Genomic DNA, 27,070 nt, shown 5'->3' with positions numbered 1-27,070 from the left:
GCTTGGGCTGGCTTTGCCTTGCACCTCACTAATGCTCGCTGTTTTCTTTTCAGTTTTTATGGTGTGGCGTTTTGAGAACCAGACTCTTTGCTGCCTCATGGGGACAGCTGCAAGCATGAACAGGACCAGGGAAATGAAAACAGCATGCAGAATCGTTGCATTCTTTAGCACAATCTTCTGTATTAGGGACCTTTTTATTGATACGGGATGTTGAAGTTAGGTCAAGATGGAACAACTGTTAGTGTGACTAGATCATCCTGGCATCGTTTGGATGGCGTAATCTCAAATGTGTACAGCTGTTGTGAAGTTGAGGTGCTGGATTCCAGACCTTCGATATGTAGCTTTCTCTCTTTCTTTGGTTAACAAGCCACCACTAGTCTGTTTTTAAAGTTTTTTCCATCAAGAAAACTATAACTTTACTAAATTTTATTTCTTTATTTGCAAACAAATCTTGTTTTAAAAATAAAAAAAACAACAAAAAAAAAATCACTTAACTATGCACATGTGACCAGATCATGCAGAAAGTATTCCTCTTAGCAGGAACTCTTTGTTTTTAACACTTGGGTATGGTCAGGATTTAATATTTCTGCAACTACTTAAAGGATCCTTAGAGCTCTTATGGCGATAGCTTCGGCTTTTTCTGATGTGTAATTTGTTACCATCCTGCTACCATAAGGCTTTTGAAAGAAGCTTCTGCAGCAGGATAAGCGAGTCTTTTTAGCTTATGGTTAGGGGTGAACCTGGTTTATGCTGATAGCCAAATCGAGATTCATTCTGTGTGGTAAGCATAAAGCCAGCTTCGCGGTGAATGTGTACCTGGGCTGCATTGGTTGGAGAGCTGAAATTCTGAGCTCCAAACTGGACGGGAAACGTGTGCTGCTACAGAGCTACTAAATCAACCACTTAGATTCTTGTGCATTTTTGGTCTAAACCGGTGGGCAATTTTGTAAAGGGTGCACCTTGTTCTGCATTTACCATGGCCTTTTCTGTTCAGAGACTCCTAAGCTGTATTGACAAGCATGCCTTTACTTTGTATATGTGGTGCCAAATTCCGGTTTGCCATTGTTTTTACTGTAGTAATGTTCATAATCAGTCAGTACATTCCTTTGCTGAACCATTGCATTGAGACTTTTTCCCAATTTGTCATGTGTACAGTTTCAATCTGTTATAGTTGTTGGCAGTATTAAAATGGTGAGTAAACAGTTTAGCCTTTTCTCTAGTTTATTCTTAACTTTTCCAGGAGCGTTCGCCTCTTTTGTGCTTTGCTGGAGAAGGAAGGTAAGCACTTTGATGGGAAATGGGTGTAATTAATGGGACAGGAAAGTTCCTCGTGCTTTATCGTACATGACTGTCGGTGCTCTCTGTGCAGCCAGTTCTGCTGCTCCCAAAGACTTGGGTTGTGCTGGCACAGATAGAGAACGGCAGGCATCCAGTCGCTCATCAGGATTATTGGCAGATGGTTAGTTTGCTGCTTATTTATAGCACAAGTCTCACTGCCTCTTTTGAACCTGATGGGAAAATGACTACTCTGGATGTTGTTACATGATGTAGATGTAACTCATTTTGAAGACACTTGTCTAGAAATACAGAATGAAAAACTTTAGGGATGCTTGTGGGTGCTGTAAATGGCTACCCTGCAGTGTCCGCTGGGTGTCTGACATGCAGCACTGCTCAGCAGCTACAAAGAGTATATTTCTGTTTTGGAAACTTTTCCTGAGCTGCCTTGAACTCTACTGACTGCCTGACAATTCCCTTCTAGCCAGCCTTGAGGCATTGCTACGACTTCATGCTAGCACATGGGATAACTCGCTTTTTAAACAAATTCATGTAAACCTCCCCAGTAATTGGATTGCAACAGCATGGTGCTTCCTGACTGATGCCAGAGCTGCAATAGAGGCTCAGCCCTGCAAGGCTCCAAGCAGGAGCTTTATCTTGCCCAGGTGGGGAGGGTGCTTTGGTTGGGAAGGTTTTTCAGTTGGTGGTAGCCTGGTGGCACCTGGCACCTCTGCCTCCATCCCCACCAGGTGCCTGGGAGGATGCTGGTGGCCCCAGTCAGCTGCACATGGGCCATGGGTTGGTCTTGGTAGGGGATCCATGTGTGCACTTGAGTGCGGAATGAATGCAAAGAATGTAAAATATTGATCCAAGTGCTCCGGCACAGGGCTTGGGAACAGTCGTCACAGAGAAATCAAAGTGGGAGAAATGACAGACATCCATGTCATGCGTATTTCTTTATTTTGTTTTTCCTACAGTTAAATGAAGCTGTATATGTGATCTCTGCAGTAAACAGTGAGAGGATACAGGACTTGGCTACAGTACCAGCATAGATTTATTTACAAACAGTAAAGAGCAAATACAGCTCTAAACAGCAGAATGAAAATCTTTCAAGTAACCATTTCCTCTTTATCTTGCCCAATCCTCTGCTGTAGGCATGATTGCCTCCCCCAGACCCTAATGCATGTGCTCCTGCCTGCTCCTGCCTTTGCTTGCTCACCATCAGCTACAACCTGACCAGTGCTCTGGAGAGAAATTCACTCAAGTCTTAGGGCACAAAAAAAATCCCCTGCTTTCTCCTGCCAAAGGACTGAGGTTGGTTCTGAGGAGTGACTCATAGGTAACCCAGCCTCCACCTTCCCCAGAAACTTCTGGTTTGATTAATTCAGCTTTGATAAAAGGGAAGAAAACCAGCTGCAGAGGGATGGGCAGGGGAGGAGTGCCCTGTCCCTGCCTCCTGCAGAAGTGATGCTGCTGGCTTTCCCTGAGCACGCTGTACTGCCAGGCTGCAGCAGCGTGGAAGTACGATGGCTTAATATTAATTTTTCTGGCTGGCGTACCGGGGAGCATGTGCTCTTTGATGTCAAACCACTCCAGATCTCATTTATAAATGCTGCCTTTCACATGCGGCAGAGAGCAAGGTTTTCTTACTTTAAAAAAAAAAAAAAAAGAGGAAATGGCCACGAAAGGGAGCAGGAAGTTCAGCTTCAGCCCCTTCCTATTTTGGGCTTGAAAGTAGGTGGCTCGGTTGGGCAGGTTGTAGAAAAAGTGGGGTCCAAGTAACTTTTTTGGTTAATTCTTTTGGCTCTGCTCAGCAGAACGGCGATGTGAAATTGAAGTCCTTTCCTCTTCTAGCAGGAAGGAAGAAAGAAGAGGGGGTTAAACGCTTTCAAACAATGCAGTTAAGGTTGTAATGGTGCAACGCGCAGGAAGGGTGGGTTTAGAGAAGCAACTTTTCATTGCACCATGCTCATTGATGGAAAAAATTCAGCGGGTTAAATGCTCTGACCCAGGCAGCGGCAAAAAGCCTGGAGCGCTACACCTAGTATTCCCTTGCTGATCAACCCCAGCAGCTTTTGCTGCTGCCTGCAGCCTCGGGAGAAGGCAGGGCCTCCCTGCCTGCTGCCTTGGCACAGTATTTATATTTTCCTTGATGCTTGATGTTCTCAGTTGAAGGCTGCTGAGTGCTCTGCTTAGAAAGCAGCTTTGTTCACAGCACAATGCAGAGCTGGCGGCCAAGGCTGCACCCGCCGTCCTGCCGCAGCCTGCCTCTGCCTGCGGGGAAGCTGCCTGCCTGCCTGCTTTATTTTTTTTTTTTTTTGTGCTTCTCTATTAATGTTCAGGGACAAGGGAAGCGCCGGATGTTCCCTGAAAAACAAAGCGGTGAAGCCAGTGGCTGGGAGCTGCTCGGAAAGTGGGGAGAGGGGAAAAAATTCCCACTGCTGCTCAGGCTAGTGGGCAAAAAACCCTAATTAAATTAGGTTATAAACCCTAATTAAACCTTTATGGTGATGAGCTAAAAAGCCAGATGAAGCAGAGTGTGGCATGGGATTCCCATGCCTTCTCCCTGCTCCACTTGGGTATTGCTCAGGTTGTTCCCACCAGCCAAGGCTGCATAACAGCCTCCCTGACTGTGCTGCAAACCGGCATGACACCGGTGACTGTATTGTGGCAACAGGAGGCTCTGAGATTAAATGGTTGATCTTGCTCAGGTACATAATTTGAGCTATCATCTGCTGTTTTCATCTCTCTCCGTGTGCAAGGGTGTGAAGCAGTCTGACAAAACGAGTTCAAAATAACTGGGCTGAGCCTATGCTGTTTTGGGAGGCTGCTGGGGAAGGAAACTGAACCCCAGCGGAACTTTGCACGGGGGGTGCTGGTGGGACCCCCAAACCGCCCCTGTCCTCGCTAGTCCCAGCACATCCTCCCCTCCCCTGCTCTGCAGGCAGGGATTTCCAGGCTGTGTTTGATGGCAAAGCCTGGGGGGAGCCACGTCCCATCACCCTGCAGAGCAGGATGCAGCGGGCTCTGCTGCATCCTCATCGCCCTCCCCTTCCCCAGCCCTTTTTTTTGTGGTTAAATAACCGTTTCTTGGGTACCTGCCACCCAGATGCTCAGAAGAGGCCGCAGTCCTTGAGGTTCTCTTTGATGATGACATCCGTGACAGCGTCAAAGACGAATTTGACGTTCTGCGTGTCTGTGGCACAGGTCATGTGGCTGTAGATCTCCTTCACGTCCTTTCGCATATTGAGATCAAGGAACTGGGTCTTGATGTAATTTCCCGCATCTTCAAACGTGTTGGGACCTGCGGAGGGAGGAGATGATGCTGCTGTTGAGTTGTTCCCCATGGGAGATGATCATCAGAGCTGGGCAAAGACCAGGGGCTGCTTAAGGCTTGTTTTTAAGAGCTAGATTTGAAATCTCCCTCTGGAGGAGGAGAAGGAGGGCTGGGTGGCAACTGCACCTAGCAAAGCAATTTAAAAAAAAAAAGACATTTTATCCCATTTCAATCCTTCCAAACGCCTTCCCAAGGCCACATCTGTCCTCTCCTCTGCTCCTACCTCCAGGTACTTGACTTGATCCCAGCATAACCCAAACTCAAGGTGCTGTGTTGGGACCATGTGGCTCCCCACCGGAGATTGGTTTGGGGGGTTTCGAGGAGGGAGAGCAAACCGACTCACCATCGTAATCTGGGAAGCAAATGCTGAGATGGACTTTCTTGATCTTTTCCTCAAAAAGGTCCTTCTTGTTGAGGAAGAGGATGATGGATGTGGCGGCAAAGAACTTGTGGTTGCATATACTGTTGAATAGGTGCAGGGATTCATGCATGCGGTTCTGCAAGCAAACAGGCTCATTGGCATGAAGTGCTGGGTGTTTAAATAATTTACAAACCCCTTTTGGCCATTGCAGCCCCCTCAAACCCCCCGTTCCCACGATGAGAGCTTTTCCCCATGCTGCCAGGGCTGCTCCTGTTTGCCACAGCAGCAAATGGCCCTGCTGCCCGTCCCCTGCCTGCACCAAGAGATGCTCTTGCCCATCCAAAAAGGCCCCGTGCCGCAGTGCGAGCGACCTGGATAAATCCAGTCGGTGCTCAGGATAGGAAGCGGTGTGAAGCAGCTCCAGGCAGTCCGATGCTCCGATCCCTCTTGGCAGCTTCTGGGATGTTCAGAAATGAAGGCTTATGGTGGGAAAATTATCCGGGAAACCTCGCAGCCCTGCGGCACAGCTGCTGGAAGGTGCTCGGCGAGGGCGTCAAGCTGTCATCATCCAGGCCGTGCCGCGGGATGCTCTTGCTGGACTGTGGCCCTGGGTGTTGCCCACAGCTTTGGAAAAGAGTGGGGAAAAGGAAAATCTCTGGTTTTCACACCAGATGTGCAGTTTCTAGTTTGCTGTAGGGGCATTCTCAGGAGGAAGAGTCTTCATCCAGCTGGAGCTAAGTCCGACCAGGGACTTTTGCTGCTCTGCTGATGGAAGGTGGATCTCCTCCACCTTCGTATGGCAGCAGGCAGGTTCTTTAGGGGTGACAGGGATGTTTTTCCCTTGTCCAGCTTCCCATCACAGCAGCTTTTCTGTACAGCTTCAGCAAGCAGGGCACCTGCAGGGCTGACTTTGGCCAAAATCCTGCCCCATACCGTGTGGGGGAAACTACAGCCTCTCCTGAGGGCTTCAATGGGAAAGATGCTCTCTCCTTCTCCCATGTGCCTTACACTGCTTCATGGCTGAGGAAGGGCTGTGTGCTCCTGCCTGGCCTTGACAAGCCCCAGGGGTGGCAGAAACTGACCCTGGCCCAGCTCCTGGCAATGGCGTTTGGACCCCAGAGCACCAGCGAGCGTCTGTGGGACCAGCTGCTGTAGGAGATGCCAGCAAGGATGCTTTGCCCCAGTCCCCTAGGCAGGGGAGAAGGCAGCCTGATTCTGCTCTGCTCGTCTTCGCCCTTTATTTCTTCTGCAAAATGACCCATCTTGGGGCTGTCCTGTTCCTCCTCTCCGGACCTCTGCCCTCGAAGCTGCTTTCACCTAGTGCTGGGGCAGCGGCTCTGCCGGAGCTGGGCATGCGGAGAGCTTTGCTTGATGACCGTGCTGTCCTTCCCCCTGCTGCCGCTTGCCAGGAGGGTGAAAGCTGCCCCTTATTGCTGCTTTTCTGCCCATCTTGAAGGGCACAGCAAGGCAAGAGGTTCCTCTAGGCCAAATTTTCCTTCACTGAGACCAGTTCCTGTCTCTTCCTCCCCTCCTGTGCTGGGGCTGGCTCCTTTGGGTTTGCTTGGGTGGATTTGCTGCAGCTGGAGAGCTCCCCCGTGGGACGGTGGCTCTCGAGAAGAGGTCGGTGTCAGGAGCTGCTTTGCCCTCGGCTGCTCGGAAGGACCGGGGGTTTCCATGTGGGCAGCAGGGAGGGCAGACCCACGGCCCCGTGACCTGCGTTTTGGCTTGGTTGGGCTGCTTGTGCCCCAGAGTAAGTGCTGACATGTTTACTGTGTGGAAGCCAGCTCCATCCTGCATCTCCTACCCCTTTCCCAGATCATCTAGAGCATCAGATGGCATAGTGTGTTGGCCTCCCTCCCTCTGTAACCCCCTCAAAGCACCCAGCTCCTCTCCCCCTCAGCTGCCGAGCTATGGCTGGGCACCTCTGGGACCCCGACCCACCACTTCGTCGTCCTCCACCAGCACCATGTCATAGGCGCTCAGCGCCCCGCAGAAGATGATGCAGGTCACCCCCTCGAAGCAGTGGATCCACTTCTTGCGCTCTGATCTCTGCCCTCCCACGTCGAACATCCTAGGGAGGGGACAAGGATGGGCGGGGGGGTGACACATCTGGTCCTGCCACCCCCCTGCATGATGGTCCCAGCACCCTGTCCTCAGTGGTGTCAGGGATGCAGTGACCGGCCATCCCTGGTCCAGGCAGGGTTGGTGGGACCTGGAGCATCAGGTTCACCCCAAACCCCCCCTCCCCACCATTGGGCCTGGGGGGGATCATTGAGGGGGGGCCACCCACCCACCTGAAATTCAGATCTTTGACAGAGAACTTGGTCTCGATGATGCCTGTGGTCTTCACTCGGGATCGCAGCACATCCTGCTCGTTGGGGAGGTAGCCGGGGGCCGTGATCCTGTCCAGCTGGTTCAGGTAACTGGGGGGGGACAGGGACAGGAGGGGATGTCACCTCCTGCCAAGGGGCTGCCCATGTCCCGCCCCCCCCCATGGATTTTTGGGTAGGGTTGGGGGGCTGAGCTCTGCCAAGTGCTGGGACTCCAAGGCAGCACCATCCCTGGGGTAGAGCTGGGGGGCTGCAGGGACATTGTGGGGGGCATGGCAGGGGGCTGCAACCCACTGGCACCAGTGGGATGGAGGACAGTGGCCCCAGGATATTCCCAGGATCAGGGAATTGGGTTTGATCAGGGAATTGGGAATTGATTTTGCCAGGCTGGGTTGGAAATGGCAATGAGCAGCCACGAGGGTCCCCAGGCACGTCCCTGTCGTGTGTCCCCCCCCAGCTGGTGGCCCCACTCACTATGCAGCGGAGTCATTGAGCTGGTACTCGGCAGCTCGTTCGAAGCAAGCCTGCACCCCCCCGTCCTTCCACAGTTTCTGGATGCAGTTGACCAGCTCGGGGGGCATGGTGCCCTCCTCGATGGAGTCAGCCAGGTTGAAGAGCTGTCGGCCCTCATCCTGCAAGATGGACCCTTCGCCACCATCCCACCCGTGGCCCCTGTCCCCCAAAAAGCCCCCGGGGCTGGGCCGGGCTGGGAGGAGCAGCACAGAGCTCCTACAGACCCCGGCTCCGGGGGCTGCCTGGCCCCACATCCCCTCAGCCGGCGTGGTGGGTTTGGGGGGCACGGGGACGACCGCCCCGACTGACCGCGCAGGATGACTCGGCGTAGTCGATGCCCAGCGTGGACATGGCGCGGATGATGGCCAGGATGGACTGCAGGATGTTGCCGTAGATGATGGCCTTGAACTCCATACACTCCTCAGGCGTGTAGCCATCCTGGTGGATGATCCTGGCGGGGGGTGGGGAGGCACAGCGGCCTCAGCCCCAAGCTCTGGCACTCTGGGGTGCCCCTTCCTCCCTCCCAGCATCACCCCACCCTGGTAATCAGCAGGGTGCCACCACCAGCATGACACGGAGGGGTCCTGCCACCCCCCTGCCCCAGCTGGGGCTGTCCAAGGGTTGGGCTCATCCTCGTGACCCCCCCAATCTGGGTGCCTCGGGCCATACTCACTTCATCTGCTTCACGATGGTGCTCTTGCCCGACTCTCCAGCCCCTGGAAAAGGGTGGGAGGACACCTTAGTGCTGGCCAGGGTGGGACAGACCGCAGGCCTGATGCCATAGTGATGGGCACTGCATCTCTCCTGGCTGGGCACCCAGCCTGGCATCCTCCCACCGGTGCCATCGTCCCCATGCCACCTCCCGTCACCCCTTGCATCCAGAGCCAGACCACACTTCAGGGACCCTCAGGGGTGGTGGGGACCCCTTGGACTGCCGGTCCCCAGGGTCCCACACCTCCCGCCCACTGCGGGCACCGCCGGCGATGGCTTCAGTGCTGTAAGCAGCTTAGGACAGCACAGGAAGCTGCTTAGAATTAGGGTGCTAATCGCCTTGACCCCGGCCCCCCCACCTGGATAAGCCCGTGCCACTGGTCCCTGCCCCGCGGGGCCCCAATGCCTCCCTGTGGGGTCACCCCACTGCCCAAGGGGGTGCGGAGAGTCCCCTGAGGGACTGTCCCCTCCCACCCTGCACCCAGCAGCAGGGTTTGGGGGTGCTGGTGGCAGAAGCTCCCCAGGGTCTTGCTGACCCCCCTGGGATGTGCTGCAGCCTGGCCCAGGTGGGAACCAGTATCCTGATCCCTTCTCTGTCCCCACGCTGTTCCCTTTGTCCCTGCCACCCATCTAGTTGCCAACCAAGAGCCGATGCCACCTCCCGCTCTTCCCAGGCACAACCCTGGGGGGCATCCAGCTGGTGGGACAACCTCTGCTCGCTAATGGCAACTCATCAGGCTAACGAGGGTTAACAAGCTGCAAGGAAGGGGCTCTCCTTGGGATGAAGAAAGGCAGAGCACGAGTTGATGGGACTGGGGGTTGCCTGTCCCTGGTTGCTTTTGCCCCCTGCCCGTCCCCCGCAGCCACATCCCCCCAGCATCAACAGGGTCCCCCATGCCAGATGGGGACAGGGGGACATCTCCCACATCCTCCCGGGGACATCCCCTCCACCCTTACCAAGCAAGAGCAACTTGACTGTCTTGGCCTCCTTATCCGCATCCTCCTGCAGCTTCTTCTCCAGCTCCTTGGACCTCTTGGCCATCTCCTTGTCCTCCGCGCTGGCCCCGCTCCCCATGGCCTCGTCTTCCTCCTCTAATGCCTCGAGCTCCTCTAGGTCCCCAGGCTCTTCCAGCTCTCCGCGGGGAACGGCGCGCGCACCCCAGGGGCGGGCGGTGGGCGATGGAGGGAGAAAGAGGAGCCCCGAAAGGCCAAGCCGGGTACCCGCTGCCCCGATGTCAGGGTGCCCTGCAGCAGGCAGAGCTTGGTGGGTCCTCGCGGGCTGGCTGCCCCCCGCTCTCTCCCTTAATTCCCCATGGATAACCTGATTTTTTTGGACCGTGGGATTTGGGGACTTTTTATCTCGCCATGTGACCTAGGAAATCCAATTAGCCCAAGATGGCAAAGATTAGGGCTCAGGAAAAAAAAAAGACAGAGCATCTCAGGGAGGTGGGCACAGGGCTTTATGTAAGGGGGCAGGTGGCGTGACACCCCCTGCCCATGGGGGACAGGGACACCCCATGTCCCCCAGTATGGCTCAGGGGGTACATGGGTTTGGGGCACACCCATGTCTGTGGGCTGTGTCCCCCCAAAGGTGCTCGGTTGGCATTGGGGATGGGGTCAGCCCACTGCTCGTGTGTGTCCCCCCCAACCTGGGAGCCACGGGGTCCCCAGGTGCGGTGGGGGTGGTGGCAGAGCGACAACGGTGCCAGGGGATTCCTCCTGTGGGGGAAAGGGAGCTAATTACCCTGGGTGGGTAATAAGCCCCCCTAATTCTGCCCTGCTGGGTGCCGCCCCTCACCCTCCTGCTGCCTAAGCTCTTTAATGGGATCGTGCGCTCAGCCTTCCTCCTCCCCCCCCGGGCTCAGCACCCCCCTCCCCAGCCCAGCACCCATCCCCCAGGCCAGCAGGACCACAGGGTCCCTCCACACCCAGAGGGGCAGGTGGGTGCCCCCACCCTTTCCTGCTGGGGCTGATTTTGGGTGCAGGGGTGGCAGCACAGGGGGGACCCATTGGCAGCACTGGGTTGGGGTGTCAGGTTCCCCCAAAGGTGCTGGGGGTCCCTGGTATTTGGGTTTAAGGTCCTCTAAATCCCTGCACCCCACAAGGTCACTGGGGTCTTTATGTCCCTTTACTGGCGTCCTCATATCCCACCTGGTGTCTGTCCCCCCCACAAGCTCTCCCCTGCCATCCCTGCCAGCCGCAGTGGCATGGGGACAGTCTGTCCCCGCTGTCCCTGTGGACACAAAGCCCCTACTGAGCCTCTAATGAACTTGGCACTAATGAAGGGGGTCCAATTAAAATACCAAACCCCCCCACCCGGTGTCACGGGGCAGGGGGACGGACAGTGCTGGGGAGGGGACATGCCTTTTGCCCACAGCCCAGAGCTCGGTGTGGGGGTCCCCACTGTCCCCCCCCTCCCCGATGGCTGTTGTGCCCCCCCAGCCTGGCACAAAGGTGGCCCTGATGGGTGGCGTCACCTCGCTGTCCCCTTTCCCTCTCCGTGGGACAGTGGGATGGGGTGGGGGACACCAGCAGCGGGGGGGGACACAGGCCCTGGTGGGTGGCATTCCCTCCGCTCCGGCAGCAGCTAAAAATACCCCCCTGCGCCGGTGCCGGATTAGGGCGCTTGTCCGGGCGCTCGGCGGGGACACAGCCCGACACCCACCCAAACGCCTCCCCGGCACCCACCCGAAACCGTCCCCGGCACTCGAGGCCCCGGCACCAGGAGCCACCGGCACAGGTAGGAACACGCGGGGATTGGGGGGGGACACATACAAGGATGTGACACCCCCTGGCACCCTCACAGCTGGGTCCTGCTTCTGCGGTGGGGGTCCCTGTACGATGGTGCCCCCAGTTTGGCTGGGGGGGTAAGGAGGGGGGGCTGGGGGTGTCAGGCCCTGTGCTGTTACCCCATGGGGACATCCCCTGCGGGTGCTGAGGGCACCCGCCCCCCCTTGCAGTGTCTGAGCGGGGGGGGGCTGGTGACAGAGTGTGAGTCCCTCTTTCGGGGTGCAGTCCCCCATCTGAGGGGGGGTGCTCATCTTGGAGGAGGTGATGCCCCATTTCGGGGGTACTCTGTCTTTATTGGGGGGGTACAATGTCTAACGAGGGGGGTGACAGTCCGTGTTGGGGGGTGCAGCACCCACCCTGGGAGGGGGATGCCCGGCCCGGGGGTGAGGATGCCTGTCGGGGGGTGCAGTGCCCAGCCGGGGGGTAGGGAGCTGCCGCTGGGGGCGTGCGGTACCCCGACTCTGATGGGGACGATGCCCGTCTCTGGGGGGGTGCGGAATGACACCACGTCTTGGGGGGGGCAATGCCTGTCTTGCGGGGGGCACGATGCCCATCTCGGGGGCAGGGGGTGGTACCGTGTTGTTGGAAGGGCCGCTGCCATTTTGGGGGAGTCCAATACCATCTCTCAGGGGGAATGATACCCCCTCTTGGGGCAGGGGGGGTACGGTACCTGCCTGGGGGGGGCCACGGCTGTCCCTCGGGGGGTGCTCAGCACCACATCCCCAGGGCGCACAGCACCCGTCTCGGGTCCAACCCCCCCCTCCTCCCGCCCAGCGCCGACAACCTTCCTCCTCCTCCTCCTCCTCCTCGCCCACATCCTCCTCCCGCCCCATCCTCTTCCTCGGCCCGGCTTCCGGCCTGCCTCCGCCGGGGACTTTGGTCCAGCCCCGGGTTTCCTGCATCAATCATCAACCCGGGGAGGGCGGGAGGCAGCGGCAGCCATCGCTCGGCCCTGCCGCCCCGCTGCCGTAAGAGTCCCCGACCGGGGCACCCCCCTCCCCCCTCCCCAACCCCGCCACCAACCGTCGCCAACCCCGTCACCACCTCCCATCGCCAACCCCGCCGTCATCATCATCATCATCACCATCATCATCATCGCCAACTCAACCCCACCACCGCCAAACCCCGTCACCGCCGCCCCAGGAGCCGCCATGTCCTCGGCCCTCCCGGCCAAGTACCCCTTCAAGAAGCGGGGCAGCCTGCAGGCCCCCAGCCCCGCAGGTGAGCCCCCCCCCTCCCCGCCATGGCTGGGGCTGACACCCCCACCTCGTGTCGTGTCCCCCCCCCCCCTTCACCCCGGCACTGTGCCGGTAGCCCACGGCGTGATCCAGGCTGCTGGTCGTGCCAAGCCCGGGGAGCGATGCTGCTGCTGGGAGGGGGGGGGCTGGCATGGGTGCTATGGGAGGGGGGGGTATCTATAATGGGGGGGGGATGCTGGCTTGCTGCTTGGGGGGTGCTTTGGGGGCGGCGTGCCCATCACCGTGGCGTCTGGGCTGCTCAGCGGGTCCTCCCGCCGCCGGGGACTGAGGGGAGCCAGTGGGGTTGGGGTGTCCTGTGTGTCGTGTGTGTCCCCCCCCTCCGCTACCCCGAGGAGCGGGGGGCGGGGGGGGCCTCTGCGGCGGAGCAGTGGCGCAGCGGGTGGTGTGTGCCGGGGAGGAGGAGGAGGAGGAAGGTGGGGAGGGGGAAGTGGCGGGGCTGGGGGGTGCGGGGTGGTGGGACCCCCGCAGGGGGTCGGGGTGCTGGTGGTGGTGGGGGGGGTCAGCTTCATGTGTCGTTCCGTGGGTGGTCTCGGCTGGCTCCGCGGGTGGGGGTCGTGTGGCACGGGGTGCTCGTGGGGGGGATGGCGGCGGGGGGTGGGCGAGGTGGCACCGTGCTGTTGGCACCCGGCTGGCGCTGGTGGGGGGCTCAGGGTGGTAGCGGGGCTGCTCTCGGCCGTGGGGGGGGCAGCCGGTGGCAGGCGTGTCCCGGGCGGGTGGCACAGGGTGATGGGCATGTCCCGGTGGCACAGGGCACCCTGGGTGTCACCGTGCACCAGCCGTGCCCCGGTTCACACCGGTGCCATCCCTGCTCTGGGTGACACGGGCACCAGCCCTGCCGGGGTGCCACTGGCTGCCACCGCTGCCCGGCGAGGGTGGGCACCCACGGCGGGTGGACACCCACAGGTACCTGCGTGGTGGGGAAACTGAGGCAGGGGAGAGGGCGGCTGAAACGCTCTCGCACGCGCGTGTGCACGGGGGGGGTGCCGGGCAGTGAGGCACCCCTGCCCGGTGGGTTGTGCCTCAGTTTCCCCACCTCAGACCTCAGTAATGGGGGGGGGGGGGGAGGCTGCTCCTCAGCCCCCTCCATTCTGGTTTGGGGGATGCGGGGAGGTTATGCTATGGGGGCAAATGGGGTGGGATGCTCACCGCGGGGGGGGCCAGGACACCTGGGTTCACACCCCCCCCCCCCCCAAGCTGTGCTGGGTGGGTGGGGGACTCTTACTGGTGGCCCTAGTTTAACCAGTGGGGCCTGATTTCCAGTGCCTCCCTCCCAGCTGGGTCTATGGTGGGGTTGGGCAATGAGGGTGGTGGGTGCAAGGGGTGCAGAGGAGGGTGCTGGCACCCGGGGGGGTCCCCTGATGCCAGGGGGGTGCTGGGGAGGGGGTCAGGTCAGGGTCTCCACCCCGGGGTGGCAGTGGTGGGGAGGGAGGCCAGGCAACCCCCCCGGCCCGGTAGCCCCAGCACAGGTAGAAGCCGAGAATACTGGGGGGGGGGCGGTTGGGGCAATGGGTTTGTTTGCTGGGGGGGGGAGGGGAGTACGTTGCCTCCCCTCCCTCCCATTTTGGGGGTGCCCCCCCCGTGGTGGTGCCTTTTGTGCTGGATTGCGGGGGCCAGGAGGATGGACGGGGTCGGGGGGGCAGTGCTGGCGTTTGGGGGAGGCAGACAGAGGGACGGAGGGGGGGTGGATGGAGCAGCCTAGCTGAGAGAAGGGGAGGGAGGGGGGTGATTGGGGAGACCCCAGAGTCCTGCTCCCCCATGCCAGGGGGAGTCTCCTGCCCCCCTACCCCCAAGCCCCTCATTCACTAACATTGCTGGCTTGTTACAACCCCCCTGCCCCGATGGGGCCAGCAGCTCCCCTCAGTGCACCAGGTGGGAGCAGAGGGGGGGTCCCTCCTGCACTTGAGCTGCCTCAGTTTCCCCATCACCACTTTGTCGATCAGGATCCCAGTTCTGGGGGGGGGAGGGGGGCTGTGACAGGGATGATTAACCCCTCCCTGCCTGGGAAGGGGGTCTGGGCCACCCCCAGCTCACACTGTACCGGTGTCTGCAGAGTTGCGGGCTGGGCCAGGGTCCCGGCCCCTGCAGTCGGCACGTTCCCTGCCTGGGACCCCCCATTGCCTGAAGCATTTCCCCGTTGACCTGCGCACCTCCATGGACGGCAAATACAAGGAGATCGCGGAGGTGGGTCCTGTGCACTGAGTTTGCCAGGTCTTAGGGGGGTGTTTGTGGGGGGTGTCTCGCCTCCATCCTTCCCTCTCCCCTCTTCTCCCACCCGTGACCCCAAACCCTCCTACCCCCACCTTTCCAGCTTGGTTTGGGGAGGGGGGACCCCCACAACCGTTCCCCTCCCAACCCTGCGGGCTGAGACCGAGCACAGCTCATGACAGGGATGATCCGGGCAGGAGCTGTTCTGCCGCTCACTGGCCGAGAGCGAGATGCGGACGGCGCCCTACGAGTTCCCGGAGGAGAGCCCCATCGAGCAGCTGGAGGAACGGCGGCAGCGCCTGGAACGCCAGATCAGCCAGGACGTCAAGTAAGCCAGGGGGGTTGTGTGTCATCCCTCCCCCCCCACCTCCCCCATGGGACGGGGTCCCCTCATGGGGACAAGTCACCACCACCCACCCCAGGTTGTCCCGGGGGGGCTGTCGGTCCTCTGTGCCAGCTCTGTGTCCTCTCTCCCGTGGGTGTTGCGCTTGGTGTCCCCTTTTTAATTTATTTTTTCCGGTTTCTGTGTGGTTTTTGTTGTTTTCAGTATTAACGGGGTATTTTCTCTCCCCGGCCCCTCTCTCCCCCTCCCCTCGTCCTGGCTGTCCCCCACCCCAACCCCGCCGCTGCCTGCTTGTCCCCAGACTTGAGCCCGACATTTTGCTCAGAGCCAAACAGGACTTCTTGAAAATTGACAGTGCTGCGGACTTACAGTGAGTGTCCGGCTCGGTGCCACCGGCCGGGGACACGGAGGGGGGTATCGGGGACCCCCTATTCCTGCTCTGACCTGGCCTTCCCCCACTGCTCCCCCAAACACAGAGCTGAAAGGTCCCAACCCGGCTGCTCTTGCTGGCACTGAAGGGGTTAACGCCCCCGGGGGGGGTTTAGGGGTGGGGGGGTTGGGGTGACCTGGGGGGGCGTCCCAGCCCCACTGGTGGCACAGGACCCTGTTGTGGCCCTGTCACCCCCTACCCTGGTCAAGGGGGGTCTGATGCTGCGTGTCCTCCTTCCTCCTGTCTCCGCTTGGGAGTTGTCTCTGTCACGAGTTATTTCGTTCTCTGTCCTCCTCCCCCCCCAACCCCCAACTTTTCGTTGTGCTCGTGTGGGGCTGGGGGATGTGTCTGGGGTGGGGCGACAATGCCACCGCCAATAGGGATGCGAGTGGCACCCAGCTGCCCAAACCTGGTGGTGACATCCCTGGGGACAACGTCACCCTCCTGCCACCCTGGGGCTGGACTCAGTCCCCGGGGCGGGTGCTGGTGCTGCTCCCGGGGGGGACACGGGGACACAGGGATGGGGACAGACAATGTCACTGTCTCACCAGCCACCGTCTGTACCCACAGGCTCTTCAAGGAGCAGAGCGAGGACCTGGTGGACCATGTCCCCAAGGAGCGGGAGGCACTGCTGGAGCGGGAGTTCCAGCGCGTCACCATCTCCGGGGAGGAGAAGTGCGGGGTGAGCCTCCCCCCACTATCCACCGGGGCCGGGCGAGGGTCTTCAGGGTGTCAACCCCACCTTGGGGTGGGTTTATTTTGGTGTCCTCCTCCCCAGGTGCCCTTCACGGACCTTCTGGATGCAGCCAAGAGTGTGGTGAAGGCGTTGTTCCTACGGGAGAAGTACATGGGGTTGTCCCTGCAGAGCTTCTGCAAAACCACTGCCCGGTACCTGCAGGAGCTCTCTGAGAAACCTCTGGAGACCCGCGGCTACGAGGAGGTGCCCGAGACCCCCGTGGCTGCCGGTGAGCACGGGATGGTGGGGTCTTCACCTGGGATAGGGTGCTGGGGGGGCTTTTGGGGGAGTCATCCGATGATGCACGTCTCATTGGGTGTCTCCTGGCTGCAGATGCCCCCGTGCACCCCCCGTTTGCGGAGCAGCACCCCTATGAGACATGGGACCCCCAGACCATGCCGGCTGATCTGGGCTTTGGGCTGAAGATGGTGGACGGCGTGGTGCACGTCTACACCAAGCAGGACCTCACCGACAAGTGAGTTGTGAGGCAGGGGCGACAGTCACTCACTGGTGTGATGAGTTTGCTGGGGGGCTGCCATGGGTGGCACGGGGCATGGAGGGAGCCCCCTGGACTGTGTCCCCGCATGTGACCCACCTCCATCGTCCCCTCCCAGGAGCACGGAGCTGGACCTGCCATACCCCGACCTGCAGGAATTCATCGCCGACATGAATTTCCTCATGGCTTTGATCATCAACGGGCCCATGTAAGGAGAAGGGTCCCACCATGGGCATGTCTTGGGGGGGACAGAACCTTGGGGACAGCACCAGAGGACATGGCGGTGGCTATGACACATGGTACTGGTGCAAGTCCCATGTCCGTGTGTCCGTCCTTGTTCATGGTCACTGTGCACAGGGAGGGGGGCCAAGAGTCCAGAGCCACGTCCCCTCATCCTGGTGGGCACCAGCCTTTTGGGGGTGGATGTTCTCCCTCCTCTCCCCCAAACTGACACCCCCTCCCCACCTTGGGCAGCAAATCCTTCTGCTACCGCCGGCTGCAGTACCTGAGCTCCAAGTTCCAGATGCACGTGCTGCTCAACGAGATGAAGGAGCTGGCGGCCCAGAAGAAGGTGCCTCACCGCGACTTCTACAATATCCGCAAGGTACCTGCTGGGTCATGGTGGGGGTCCTGCCTTGTCCCAGGAGCACTTGGAGGCTCTGAGGGCTGAGCATCACCTCTGGCCGTGCAGGTGGACACCCACATCCATGCCTCGTCCTGCATGAACCAGAAGCATCTCCTGCGTTTCATCAAGCGGGCCATGAAGAAGCACCTGGATGAAATTGTCCACGTGGAGAAGGGCAAGGAGCAGACGCTCAAGGAGGTCTTCGAGACGATGAACCTCACCGCCTACGACCTGAGCGTGGACACGCTGGATGTCCACGCGGTATGAGGGACACCCCTAAATCCTGGGGATGAGCAGGGCCCCCAGCCCATCTCTGGCTGGGGGGGGGGGATCTTCTCGAGGGGCTGTACCAGGGTGGGGTGGGGTATGCTGGGGGCTCTGGATAGGGATATTGCGGTGGCTCTGGGGCGATGAGGGGTCTCAGCTCACATCTGTGTCCCCCTGCCAGGACCGCAACACCTTCCACCGCTTTGACAAGTTCAACGCCAAGTACAACCCCATCGGCGAGTCCATCCTGCGAGAGATCTTCATCAAGACGGACAACCGTGTCTCGGGGAAGTACTTTGCCCACATCATCAAGGTGAGCAGCGGCCCTGATGGGTGACCCTCCACATCTCCCTTCTTCCAATGCCCATGGTGGCAATGCCACCCACATCCCTCTTCCCGGTGGCTGAGGGGTGACATTTGCCCCTCCTTGGCAGGAGGTGATGTCTGACCTGGAGGAGAGCAAGTACCAAAACGCCGAGCTACGGCTCTCCATCTATGGCCGCTCCCGGGACGAGTGGGACAAGCTGGCCCGCTGGGCCGTCAACCACCGCGTCCACTCCAACAACGTCCGCTGGCTCGTGCAGGTGCCCCGGCTCTTGTGAGTAACGTGGGGGCAGATACCCTCAACCGGGGCCATGTCCTGGGCGGAGAGACCAAGGACACCCCACTAATGCCTGGGGTGGGGGGGGGGGATGGGACAGCTGGCTCTGAGCAGGGTCCGTCCCCCTGCAGTGATGTCTACCGGACGAAGAAGCAGTTGGCCAACTTCCAGGAGATGCTGGAGAACATCTTCCTGCCCCTCTACGAGGCCACCGTCCACCCTGCCCAACACCCGGAGCTGCACCTCTTCCTGGAGCATGTGAGCACCACATCCTGCTCCCGGGAGGACATGGGGGACACTGGTGACACCCGTAACCCCTAGCCTGGACCCAGCTTGAGGGCTGGGACAGATCTGCTGGGGGGGTGACCATCCCACCCTGGGGTTGTCACTCCCACAGGTGGATGGTTTTGACAGTGTGGATGATGAATCCAAACCAGAGCATCACATCTTCAACCTGGACAGCCCCTTGCCAGGCAACTGGGTGGAGGAGGACAACCCACCCTACTCCTACTACCTGTACTACATGTATGCCAACATGACAGTGCTCAACCACCTCCGACGGTAAGGACACCTTGAGGTCTCTGGAACCTCCGCCCATCCTGGTGGGGGGTCTTGGGGGGGGTCAGGTGGTGATGGTCAGCCTCACGTTGTAGGAAGAGAGGCTTCCACACCTTCGTCCTGCGCCCACACTGTGGTGAGGCTGGCCCCATCCATCACCTCGTCTCGGGCTTCATGGTCTCGGAGAACATCTCCCATGGCTTGCTGCTGCGCAAGGTGAGCAGGGACAGGGGTGCCCGTGGGGGCCGGGCGTGTGGCTGGGACCACCCCTCACCCTGCTGTCGTCCCCCCCCCAGGCCCCTGTCCTGCAGTACCTCTACTACCTGGCGCAGATCGGCATCGCCATGTCCCCGTTGAGCAACAACAGCCTCTTCCTCAGCTACCACCGCAACCCCCTGCCCGAGTACCTCTCACGGGGGCTCATGGTCTCCCTCTCCACCGACGACCCCCTCCAGTTCCACTTCACCAAGGTAAGCGGTTGGGGAGGGGGGTGTCACGGGCCACCGACCCCCCCAGAAACGGCTACGGGGTGGCCACCAGCCAAGCCACGGTGATGGGACAGGGTTGGGTGGTGGCCAAGAGCAAGGCAATGCCGATGGGCTCCAGAGGATTCTGAAGGTCCAGAGAGGGTGGGAGAAGCTGGGGACCCTATTGTCTCTGAGGGGGTGGCCCATGGGTGGGTGCTGAGGCCGTATCCCCCCACCCAGGAGCCGCTGATGGAGGAGTACAGCATCGCCACCCAGGTCTGGAAGCTCAGCTCCTGCGACATGTGTGAGCTGGCCCGCAACAGCGTCCTGATGAGTGGCTTCTCCCACAAGGTAGCGCACCCCCATTCCCACCAGGACCCCCGAGTACCTTGTGGTGGGTGCTGGCAGCACCCAAGGGTGCAAGGCAGCTGTGGGAGCTTCTCCTTGCTCCTCCCCAGGTGAAGAGCTACTGGCTGGGTCCCCACTACCTGAAAGAGGGTCCGGAGGGCAACGACATCCGTCGTACCAACGTCCCCGACATCCGTGTGAGCTACCGCTTCGAGACGCTCTGCCAGGAGCTGACCCTCATCACGCAGGCGGTGCAGACGGAGGAGCTGGAGACCATCCAGGAGGAGGACGCTCTCACCATCACCTCCACCCTGGGCACCCACTGACTCCCCACCCCGGGCTCTTGTCCCATGGCTCCCGCGGGGACCCCTCTTCTCACTCTGCATCCCTCCAGGGCTTTGCCGCCGTCCCCCTCCTGCTACCTCCCGCCCTGGAAACGGGACGCTCCCCACTGCTGTCCCCAGCACCCCGCCGGTGCTGCCGTGGGGGGGTCGGGGTTTGCTGGGTTCTCTCTGTTTCTTGTTTTTTGGGGGGTCTTTTTTTCTTGTGTTTTTTTTTTTTAACTGGTGTCTCCTTGCTGGGTTGGTCCCTGCTGGGCTTGGTGGCAGAGGGACGAGGCTACAGGAGGTGACATGGGTGCAGGCACCGCTGGGGGGGGGTCCTCAGGCTCAGGACACACTGACAGGTTGAGGGACATCAGTGCTGGGTGTGGGGACATTGTGGGGGACCCAGCCCAGCAGCAGGTCCCAGGTCCTGATGCTTTTTAATTGCCTGCCCCTCTCTCCGTCCACTTTCTCGCCCTGCAGGGACGTGGGGACAAGCCGGGCAGCACCCCAGGGACCCAAACCCGGGCTCTCTGCACCCCCAGGCTCCTCTCGCACCCTCGCACGGGGATGTGACATCAGTGGGGACCTGGTGGCCCAGGGGACATGGGGTGCTGGCTGGAGGGGACAGTGCCCAGTGGAGGATGCTCCATCCTCCTCATCACTGCAGAGTGAAAGGCAAAGGGGCTGGGGTGATGCGTGTCCCCGTCCCCCACGCTCCCAGGAGCTGTTTGTGGCCCGGATCGGGCTGGACGAGGCTTCTTTCTTCCCGGTGGGGCATCATCCCGTCCCTGCGTGTCCCCCCGCCCCGGTCCTGCCTCCCCCTGCGGTCTGGAGCCGGCGGCTGACGCTCCCAGGAAAACATGATGGCGACTACAAAAAAAAAAACAAAACAAAAAAACCCCAACCAACCAAGCATGAAAAATAAAGTATTTAAGTAAAAATACTTAAATTTAAATGTGATGAGGGGGTGGGTATCACAGCCCCAGAGGGAAACTGGGGGAGCAAGAGCGTGGCCCCCACAGATTGCCCCCCTATGGTCGTTCCCCCCACCATGGCTTGGCTTTGGGGATAGGGTCCCCAAGTGATGGGGTGCCGGGGGCCGGATCCTGATCGTCGGGTGGCAGCCCCAGCGCTGGCCTCATGGCTGATGGGACACCCTGGCACCCTGCCTGCGCCCGGTCACGAGAGGGGGGAGGGGAAAGGGGAGGGTGCTGGGGGGGCTTGGCTTCTTCATCCCTGCCCAGTGTCCCTCCAGAGCCGGAGCTGGGTGCCACGATGGTGGTCACACTGGGATACTGGGACATCCGTGGGGTGAGTTGGGGGGGTGATATGACAATGCCTCGCTGGGGAGGTGGGGGGGATTAGGGGTGTGGGGGTGCTGCGGGTCCCAGGGTAGGGGGTGGTCCTGGGGAGCGCAGGGGGGGTGTTGGTGGGTGCCAAAAGGTGGGTGCTGTGTCCCCCCAGCTGGCCCATGCCATCCGCTTGCTGCTGGAGTACACGGAGACCCCCTACCAGGAGAGGCAGTACCGCCCCGGCCCAGGTGAGGGGAGCAAGCAGCGTGTCCCCCCCATGTGTGTTCCCCCTCCTTGGGACCCTTGTCACCCTAGTGAAACCAGCCGAAGGAAAAGAAACTCCCCGTTTCCGCAGGGTGAAAGTGCAGCCTGTCCTCTTGTCCCCCTGTCCTCCTCCTGCCAAGTCTGGGGGTGGCAATTTGCCCCCCCCCACTCTGCCCTGGACCTTGGCCACTGCTCAATGTCCTCCTTTATCTGCCCAGGGAGGGTGCCCGGGGGGGGGCACATGGCTGCTCCTGGGGCAGAGTGCACACCCCCTCCACCCATGAATTTGCTGTGGGTGTGATGAGTGGGGATGGGGGGTCTGGGGGAGCCCCCCCCCCATCTCTCTGTCCCCCTCCCAGCCCCTGATTTTGACCCGAGCGACTGGACCAACGAGAAGGAGAAACTGGGCCTCGACTTCCCCAATGTAGGTGACGGATGGGGAATGGGGGGGCGGGGTGGGGAAGGGGCTGGGGGGGCACCGGGGCTGACCCCCCATGCCCCCCCCCAGCTACCCTATCTCATCGATGGTCCCATCAAGCTGACGCAGAGCAATGCCATCCTGCGCTACATCGCCCGCAAGCACAACATGGGTGAGTGATGGGGGGGGGTGTGTCACAGCACCAAGGGGGGGTCCCCCCGGGGGGGGCGCTGACATCTCCCCATCCTGCAGGAGGTGAGACGGAGGAGGAGATGCTGCGTGTGGACATGCTGGAGAACGAGCTCATGGATTTGCGTATGAGATTTGTCCAGCTGTGCTACAACCCCGACTTTGTGAGTACCCCGTGGGAGCGTGGGGGGGCATAGGGGGACAGACACACCCCCCCCAAACCCCGGGAGTCTTGTCCCCCGCCACACTGGGGACATGGGGAATCAAGCCATGGCCAGCATGAGGCGTGTGTTGGGGTGCACCCCTTGCCTGGCTGCAGTCACCCCCTAGGTGCTGGGGGGGGGGCAGCCCCCACCCCAGCTCTGTCCCCCCCTACCCGTGTAGGAGAAGCTGAAGCCGGCGTACCTGGAGCAGCTGCCGGGGAAGCTGCGGGATCTGTCACGGTTCCTGGGCTCCCGGCCGTGGTTTGCAGGGGAGAAGGTAGGTGGGGGCTGCTGGGGAGTTTTGGGGGGGGTCCCCCTGTGGGGGCTGACCCCCTGTCACTCCCCTCTCCCCCCGCTCCCTCTGCCCCAGCTCACCTTTGTGGACTTCTTGGCATACGACGTGCTGGACCAGCAACGCATGTTTGTCCCCGAGTGCCCGGAGCTGCAGGGCAACCTGGGCCGGTTCCTGCAGCGCTTCGAGGTGAGCAGGGCTGCGTGGGGACACCCCGGTGTCACTGGCCCTGTCCCCGGCACCCTGGTGTCCCTGTCCCCATCCCTGACACCCCACTGTCCCCATTCCCGTCCTCATCCTTGAATCCCCAGTGTCCTCATTCCCACCCCCCAGTGTCCCTATCCTTGTCCCCAACACCCTGGTGCCCCCATCCCCATCACCATCCCCGAGACCCTGATGTGCCTGTCCCCCTCCCCGACACCCTGCTGTCCCTGTCCCTATCCCCGACACCCCGGTGTCCCTGTCCCCATCCCTGTCCCCGTCCCATCACCATCACCTCCCCGCAGGCGCTGGAGAAGATCTCCGCCTACATGCGGTCGGGGCGCTTCATGAGGACCCCCATTTTCTGGCGCACGGCTCAATGGTCCAACACCAAGGACTGAGAGGGGTGTGTGTCCCCCACACCCCCCCACTTCACCCCCAGCCCCCTCCCCTGCAGAATAAATCGGGGGGGCTGCCCCCTTGTCTGGTTGCCATGTGGGGTGCATTGAGCTGCTGTGGGACCGTGGAGGTGCTGGGAAGGGTGGGCGCTGTGGGGACCCTGCATTTTGGGGGGGTGACTCCTGGGGGGGTAACAGGGGCGAGGGCTATTGGACCGTCCTGCACTCCGGGGTGGGGGGAAGCCATTTCCCCATGTCCCCCCCACCGCTAAGGGGGTTGCTCTGTGGAGACTGCAGGGCCCAAGAGGGGCCCATGCCCCCCCCGGGAGAGTGAGACCCCCATGCAGCTTCGGGTGTTGAAAGGGGGGACCCGCATGCAGGTTAGGGGGGGCACAGAGGGACACACGCCCCCCAGGATAAGGGGGTCCCTATGCAGACTGGGGGACCCCTGCTCCCCAAAGCCAGGGGTACCCCCATGCAGTCTGGGGGGGCTGCAAGGGAGGATTCACGTCCCCCCCCAAGATAAAGGGGACCACATACAGCTTGGGGGGTGCAAAGGAGGTCATGTCCCCCCATGCAGACTGGGGGGTCAAGGGGGGCCCATGCCCTTCCCAGGACTAGGGGACCCCAATGCAGATTGAGGGGTCCCCCCCAGTATAAGGGGGACTGCTTATGCAGCCTGGGTGATGTAAGGGGGGTAATCATGCCCCCCCTGGGTAAGGGGGACCCCCCCAAGCAGCAGGGGGGTGCAGAGCCCCCAGAGTGAGAGGGCCTTCCATGCACACTGTGGGGCCCAAGGGGGGGCCATGACCCTCAGGATAAGGGCGGGGAGCACGTGTCTAATCTTGGAGGGGTTGCAAAGGGGGGGGACCCGTGCTCCCCAAAGACGGGGGGGTATCCCCATGCAGCTTGGGGGGAGGGAATGCAAAGGAAGAAACCCACGACCCCCCAGGATAAGGGGGTCCCCCATGGAGCCTGGGGGGGTTCGCAGACCACCCCAATGCAAACAGAAGAGTCCCGTAACCCCACCCCAGAATACGGGGGGGGAGGGGGAAGACCCCTCTTCCCCAGCCGCATCCAGGTCCGTGTCCCTTTAAGACGCCCCCACCCCGCGTTAAGCCCCGCCCCCGGGGGCGGGTTACGCGGAGGGGGGTGGGGCACAGCGATCGGCGCGCGCGGCCATGGCGGTGTTGGGCTACTGGGACATTCGCGGCGTGAGTGGGCTGGGGGGGGCCTGCACCCCCCGCCCGGGGGGGGCCCTTCTCCTGGGGGGGGGGTGCAGCGGCCTGACCCCTCCCCTCTTATCCCCCCCTTGTATGGGGTTCCTCCTGCGCTTGGGGGAGGGGGCTGTGGGGGTTCCCTTGGTTTTGGGGGGGGGGCTGCGGGGGTGCCCCTGCACCTAGGGGGGGGTGGGCATTGATTTTGAGGGCACCCAGTGGGTTGTGGAGTCCCCTGTGCCTGCGGGGGGAAGGTGGCTGGGGGTACTGGGACGGGGGGGGCGCGGCTCTGTCTCCTCCGTGCCTCAGTTTCCCCATGGCGGGGGGGGGTGGGGGGCATTTTGGGGGGAGTCTCACTGGTCCCTGACTGCCCCCCCCCCAAGCTCGCCCACGCCATCCGCCTGCTCCTGGAGTACACCGAGACACCCTATGAGGACAAGCTCTACAGCTGCGGGGAAGGTGAGGGGGGGGAGACTAGGGGGTCCCCACGCCGCCCTCAAGCTCTCTGGCTTTTGGGGGGGACACGGCATCACCCAACACCCCCCACATCCTTTCAGCTCCTGACTATGACAAGAGCCAATGGATCAACGAGAAGGAGAAGCTGGGGCTGGACTTCCCCAACGTAGGTGGTCTCGAGCTGGGGGGTGGTGGGGGGTGGTTATGGGGGTTGGGTGCCCTGGTGGCCCCATGGCTTGATGTCCCCTCCAGCTCCCTTACTTCATTGATGGCACTACCAAGCTCACGCAGAGCAACGCCATCATGCGCTACATTGCCCGCAAGCACAAGATGTGTGAGCACTGGGGTGGGCTGGGGCTTGGAGTTGGGTTGGGCTTGGGGTTGGAGCTGGGTTGGGATTGGGATTGGGTTGGGCTTGGGGTTGGATCTGGGTTGGGATTGGGATTGGGTTGGGCTTGGGGTTGGAGCTGGGTTGGGCTTGGGGTTGGAGCTGGGTTGGGATTGGGATTGGGTTGGGCTTGGGGTTGGAGCTGGGTTGGGCTTGGGGTTGGAGCTGGGTTGGGATTGGGATTGGGTTGGGTTTGGGGTTGGAGCTGGGTTGGGCTTGGGGTTGGATCTGGGTTGGGATTGGGATTGGGTTGGGCTTGGGGTTGGAGCTAGGTTGGGATTGGGTTGGAGCTGGGTTGGGATTGGGATTGGGTTGGGTTTGGGGTTGGAGCTGGGTTGGGCTTGGGTTGGAGCTGGGTTGGGCTTGGGTTGGGTTTGGGGTTGGAGCTGGGTTGGGCTTGGGGTTGGAGCTGGGTTGGGTTTGGGATTGGGTTGGGCTTGGGGTTGGAGCTGGGTTGGGCTTGGAGTTGGAGCTGGGTTGGGTTTGGGGTTGGATTTGGGTTGGGCTTGGTATTGGAGTTGGGTTGGGCCTGGGGCTGGACTTGGGATGGGGTTGGAGTTGTGTTTGGGATTGGGCTTGGAGTTATTTGGGCTTGGGTTTGGAATAGAGTTGGGCTTGGGCTTGGGCTTGGAGTTGGGTTGGACTTGGGGTTAGGTTGAGTTGGGGGGCACCCCCCCCTGTGCTGACATCTCCCCATCCTGCAGGCGGTGAGACAGAGGAGGAGATCCTCCGTGTGGACATGCTGGAGAACCAGATCATGGATTTCCGCATGAGCCTGGTGATGGTCTGCTACAACCCCGACTTTGTGAGTGTGACCATGCCCGTGCCGAGGTCCTCCCTGGCCATGCCATGGGTTGCGTCAGCATTGGCGACCCCACGTCGGGAAGGTGCTGTTCCCTGGGGTGGGGGGACCAGGGTGCTCAGCCTCACCCCTCTATCCCCTTTGTCCTGCAGGAGAAGCTCAAGCCGGGCTACCTGGAGCAGCTCCCGGGGAAGCTGAAACTCTTCTCCAACTTCTTGGGGGACAGAAAGTGGTTTGCGGGGGAGAAGGTACCGCTGGGATCCTGGAGAGGGGCAGCAGGGGCTGGGGAGGGTGTTTGTCCCCACACTGATCCTCACCATGTCCCCCTCCCTGTCCCCAGCTCACCTTCGTGGACTTCCTCATGTTTGACGTGCTGGAGCAGAACCGCATCTTCGAGCCCAAGTGCCTGGAGCCCTTCAAGAACCTCAAGGACTTCATGGACCGCTTTGGGGTGAGTGGGGCCACCCTGGGCATCACCCTCCCCTCCCTGGGGAAGGACCCTGGCCCCTGAGGGCACCCAGGGGTGGGGGGTGCCCCAGTGGGATGGGTCCCTGATGCTCCCCTTGCCCCCCCAGGCCCTAGAGAAGGTGGCTGCCTACATGAAGTCCAGCCGTTTCCTGAAGATGCCCATCAACAACAAGATGGCCAAGTGGGGCAACAAGAAGGAGTAGGGGGCTCAGCATGGGGTGAGGGGAGCCGGGGAGGGGGTCCTGACCTGACCCCCCCAGCACCCTCCATTGTGGGGTGGGTTGGGCACCACTGGCGTGAAGCTCCCCAATACAATAAAGTGCTTTAGATGTGGTTCTCTGAGCCCCCCCTCCGAGTGCTGCTGTGTAGGGATGGGGGTGGCTGGGGGGTGCGCCGAGCTTGCCCCCACCCATTGTGGGGGGCTGGTGGGTGTGGGGTGAGTGGGGGCATCCCTGACCCAATAGGCATTGCTGCCACCCCAGCCCCCCCCTCCCTGGTTTGGCT

The 27,070-nt window shown here is 60.9% G+C and overlaps 5 protein-coding genes across 5 annotated transcripts in view; 4 read left to right on the top strand and 1 right to left on the bottom strand.

Moving 5' to 3' along the window:
- The window catches only part of GNAI3 (G protein subunit alpha i3), a 32,408-nt gene extending 31,201 nt beyond the window's left edge, over positions 1-1,207 (top strand). Inside the window, exon 9 of the mRNA XM_069770825.1 lies at positions 54-1,207. The gene's annotated coding sequence lies outside the window, so the exon portion shown is untranslated. The remainder of the gene's footprint in view (positions 1-53) is intronic.
- Positions 1,208-2,930: 1,723 nt separating this feature from the next.
- Positions 2,931-9,864, bottom strand: GNAT2 (G protein subunit alpha transducin 2). Its single transcript, XM_069770826.1, has 9 exons — positions 9,485-9,864; positions 8,490-8,532; positions 8,126-8,267; positions 7,778-7,935; positions 7,268-7,396; positions 6,915-7,044; positions 4,956-5,109; positions 4,374-4,579; positions 2,931-3,125 (listed from the first exon to the last, which is right to left on the bottom strand). The coding sequence occupies exons 1-8, from the start codon at positions 9,600-9,602 to the stop codon at positions 4,389-4,391; spliced, it is 1,065 nt and encodes a 354-aa protein (XP_069626927.1). The 5' UTR covers positions 9,603-9,864; the 3' UTR covers positions 2,931-3,125; positions 4,374-4,388.
- Positions 9,865-10,916: 1,052 nt separating this feature from the next.
- Positions 10,917-20,921, top strand: AMPD2 (adenosine monophosphate deaminase 2). The gene is given in 21 exon segments (XM_069770824.1): positions 10,917-11,267; positions 12,203-12,238; positions 12,241-12,314; positions 12,316-12,538; positions 14,627-14,757; positions 14,979-15,109; positions 15,426-15,494; positions 16,125-16,236; positions 16,333-16,519; positions 16,624-16,765; positions 16,905-16,994; positions 17,261-17,390; positions 17,478-17,672; positions 17,860-17,991; positions 18,113-18,276; positions 18,411-18,537; positions 18,677-18,840; positions 18,933-19,053; positions 19,134-19,307; positions 19,545-19,655; positions 19,763-20,921. Coding segments are annotated over 21 exon segments (3,048 nt in total). The 5' UTR covers positions 10,917-10,948; the 3' UTR covers positions 19,979-20,921.
- Positions 20,922-21,156: 235 nt separating this feature from the next.
- On the top strand, positions 21,157-23,331 carry LOC138682022 (glutathione S-transferase 2). Its single transcript, XM_069770828.1, has 8 exons — positions 21,157-21,289; positions 21,443-21,518; positions 21,894-21,958; positions 22,043-22,124; positions 22,205-22,305; positions 22,526-22,621; positions 22,715-22,825; positions 23,143-23,331. The coding sequence occupies exons 1-8, from the start codon at positions 21,254-21,256 to the stop codon at positions 23,236-23,238; spliced, it is 663 nt and encodes a 220-aa protein (XP_069626929.1). The 5' UTR covers positions 21,157-21,253; the 3' UTR covers positions 23,239-23,331.
- A 990-nt stretch (positions 23,332-24,321) lies between these two features.
- Positions 24,322-26,908, top strand: LOC104319585 (glutathione S-transferase Mu 1). The gene is made up of 8 exons (XM_069770829.1): positions 24,322-24,449; positions 24,836-24,911; positions 25,010-25,074; positions 25,161-25,242; positions 26,001-26,101; positions 26,251-26,346; positions 26,439-26,549; positions 26,674-26,908. The coding sequence occupies exons 1-8, from the start codon at positions 24,417-24,419 to the stop codon at positions 26,767-26,769; spliced, it is 660 nt and encodes a 219-aa protein (XP_069626930.1). The 5' UTR covers positions 24,322-24,416; the 3' UTR covers positions 26,770-26,908.
- Positions 26,909-27,070: the final 162 nt, after the last annotated feature.

This window comes from Haliaeetus albicilla, chromosome 26 (assembly GCF_947461875.1).
Source record: "Haliaeetus albicilla chromosome 26, bHalAlb1.1, whole genome shotgun sequence".
Lineage (NCBI taxonomy): Eukaryota > Metazoa > Chordata > Aves > Accipitriformes > Accipitridae > Haliaeetus > Haliaeetus albicilla.
Note: the sequence above shows the minus strand (reverse complement) of the source record. Positions and strands in the feature narration are given on the sequence as shown.

Excerpts from the sequence above, each read along its gene's own strand:
- GNAT2 (XM_069770826.1), bottom strand. The coding sequence starts at position 9,602 with ATGGGGAGCGGGGCCAGCGCGGAGGACAAGGAGATGGCCAAGAGGTCC. Across the intron at positions 7,397-7,777 it reads CTCAATGACTCCGCTGCATA|TTACCTGAACCAGCTGGACA; the intron begins GTGAGTGGGGCC and ends GTCCCCCCCCAG. Across the intron at positions 4,580-4,955 it reads TTGCTTCCCAGATTACGATG|GTCCCAACACGTTTGAAGAT; the intron begins GTGAGTCGGTTT and ends CTCCCTCCGCAG.
- LOC138682022 (XM_069770828.1), top strand. The coding sequence starts at position 21,254 with ATGGTGGTCACACTGGGATACTGGGACATCCGTGGG. Across the intron at positions 21,290-21,442 it reads GATACTGGGACATCCGTGGG|CTGGCCCATGCCATCCGCTT; the intron begins GTGAGTTGGGGG and ends GTGTCCCCCCAG. Across the intron at positions 21,959-22,042 it reads TGGGCCTCGACTTCCCCAAT|CTACCCTATCTCATCGATGG; the intron begins GTAGGTGACGGA and ends GCCCCCCCCCAG.
- LOC104319585 (XM_069770829.1), top strand. The coding sequence starts at position 24,417 with ATGGCGGTGTTGGGCTACTGGGACATTCGCGGC. Across the intron at positions 24,912-25,009 it reads GCTCTACAGCTGCGGGGAAG|CTCCTGACTATGACAAGAGC; the intron begins GTGAGGGGGGGG and ends ACATCCTTTCAG. Across the intron at positions 26,102-26,250 it reads TCTGCTACAACCCCGACTTT|GAGAAGCTCAAGCCGGGCTA; the intron begins GTGAGTGTGACC and ends TTTGTCCTGCAG.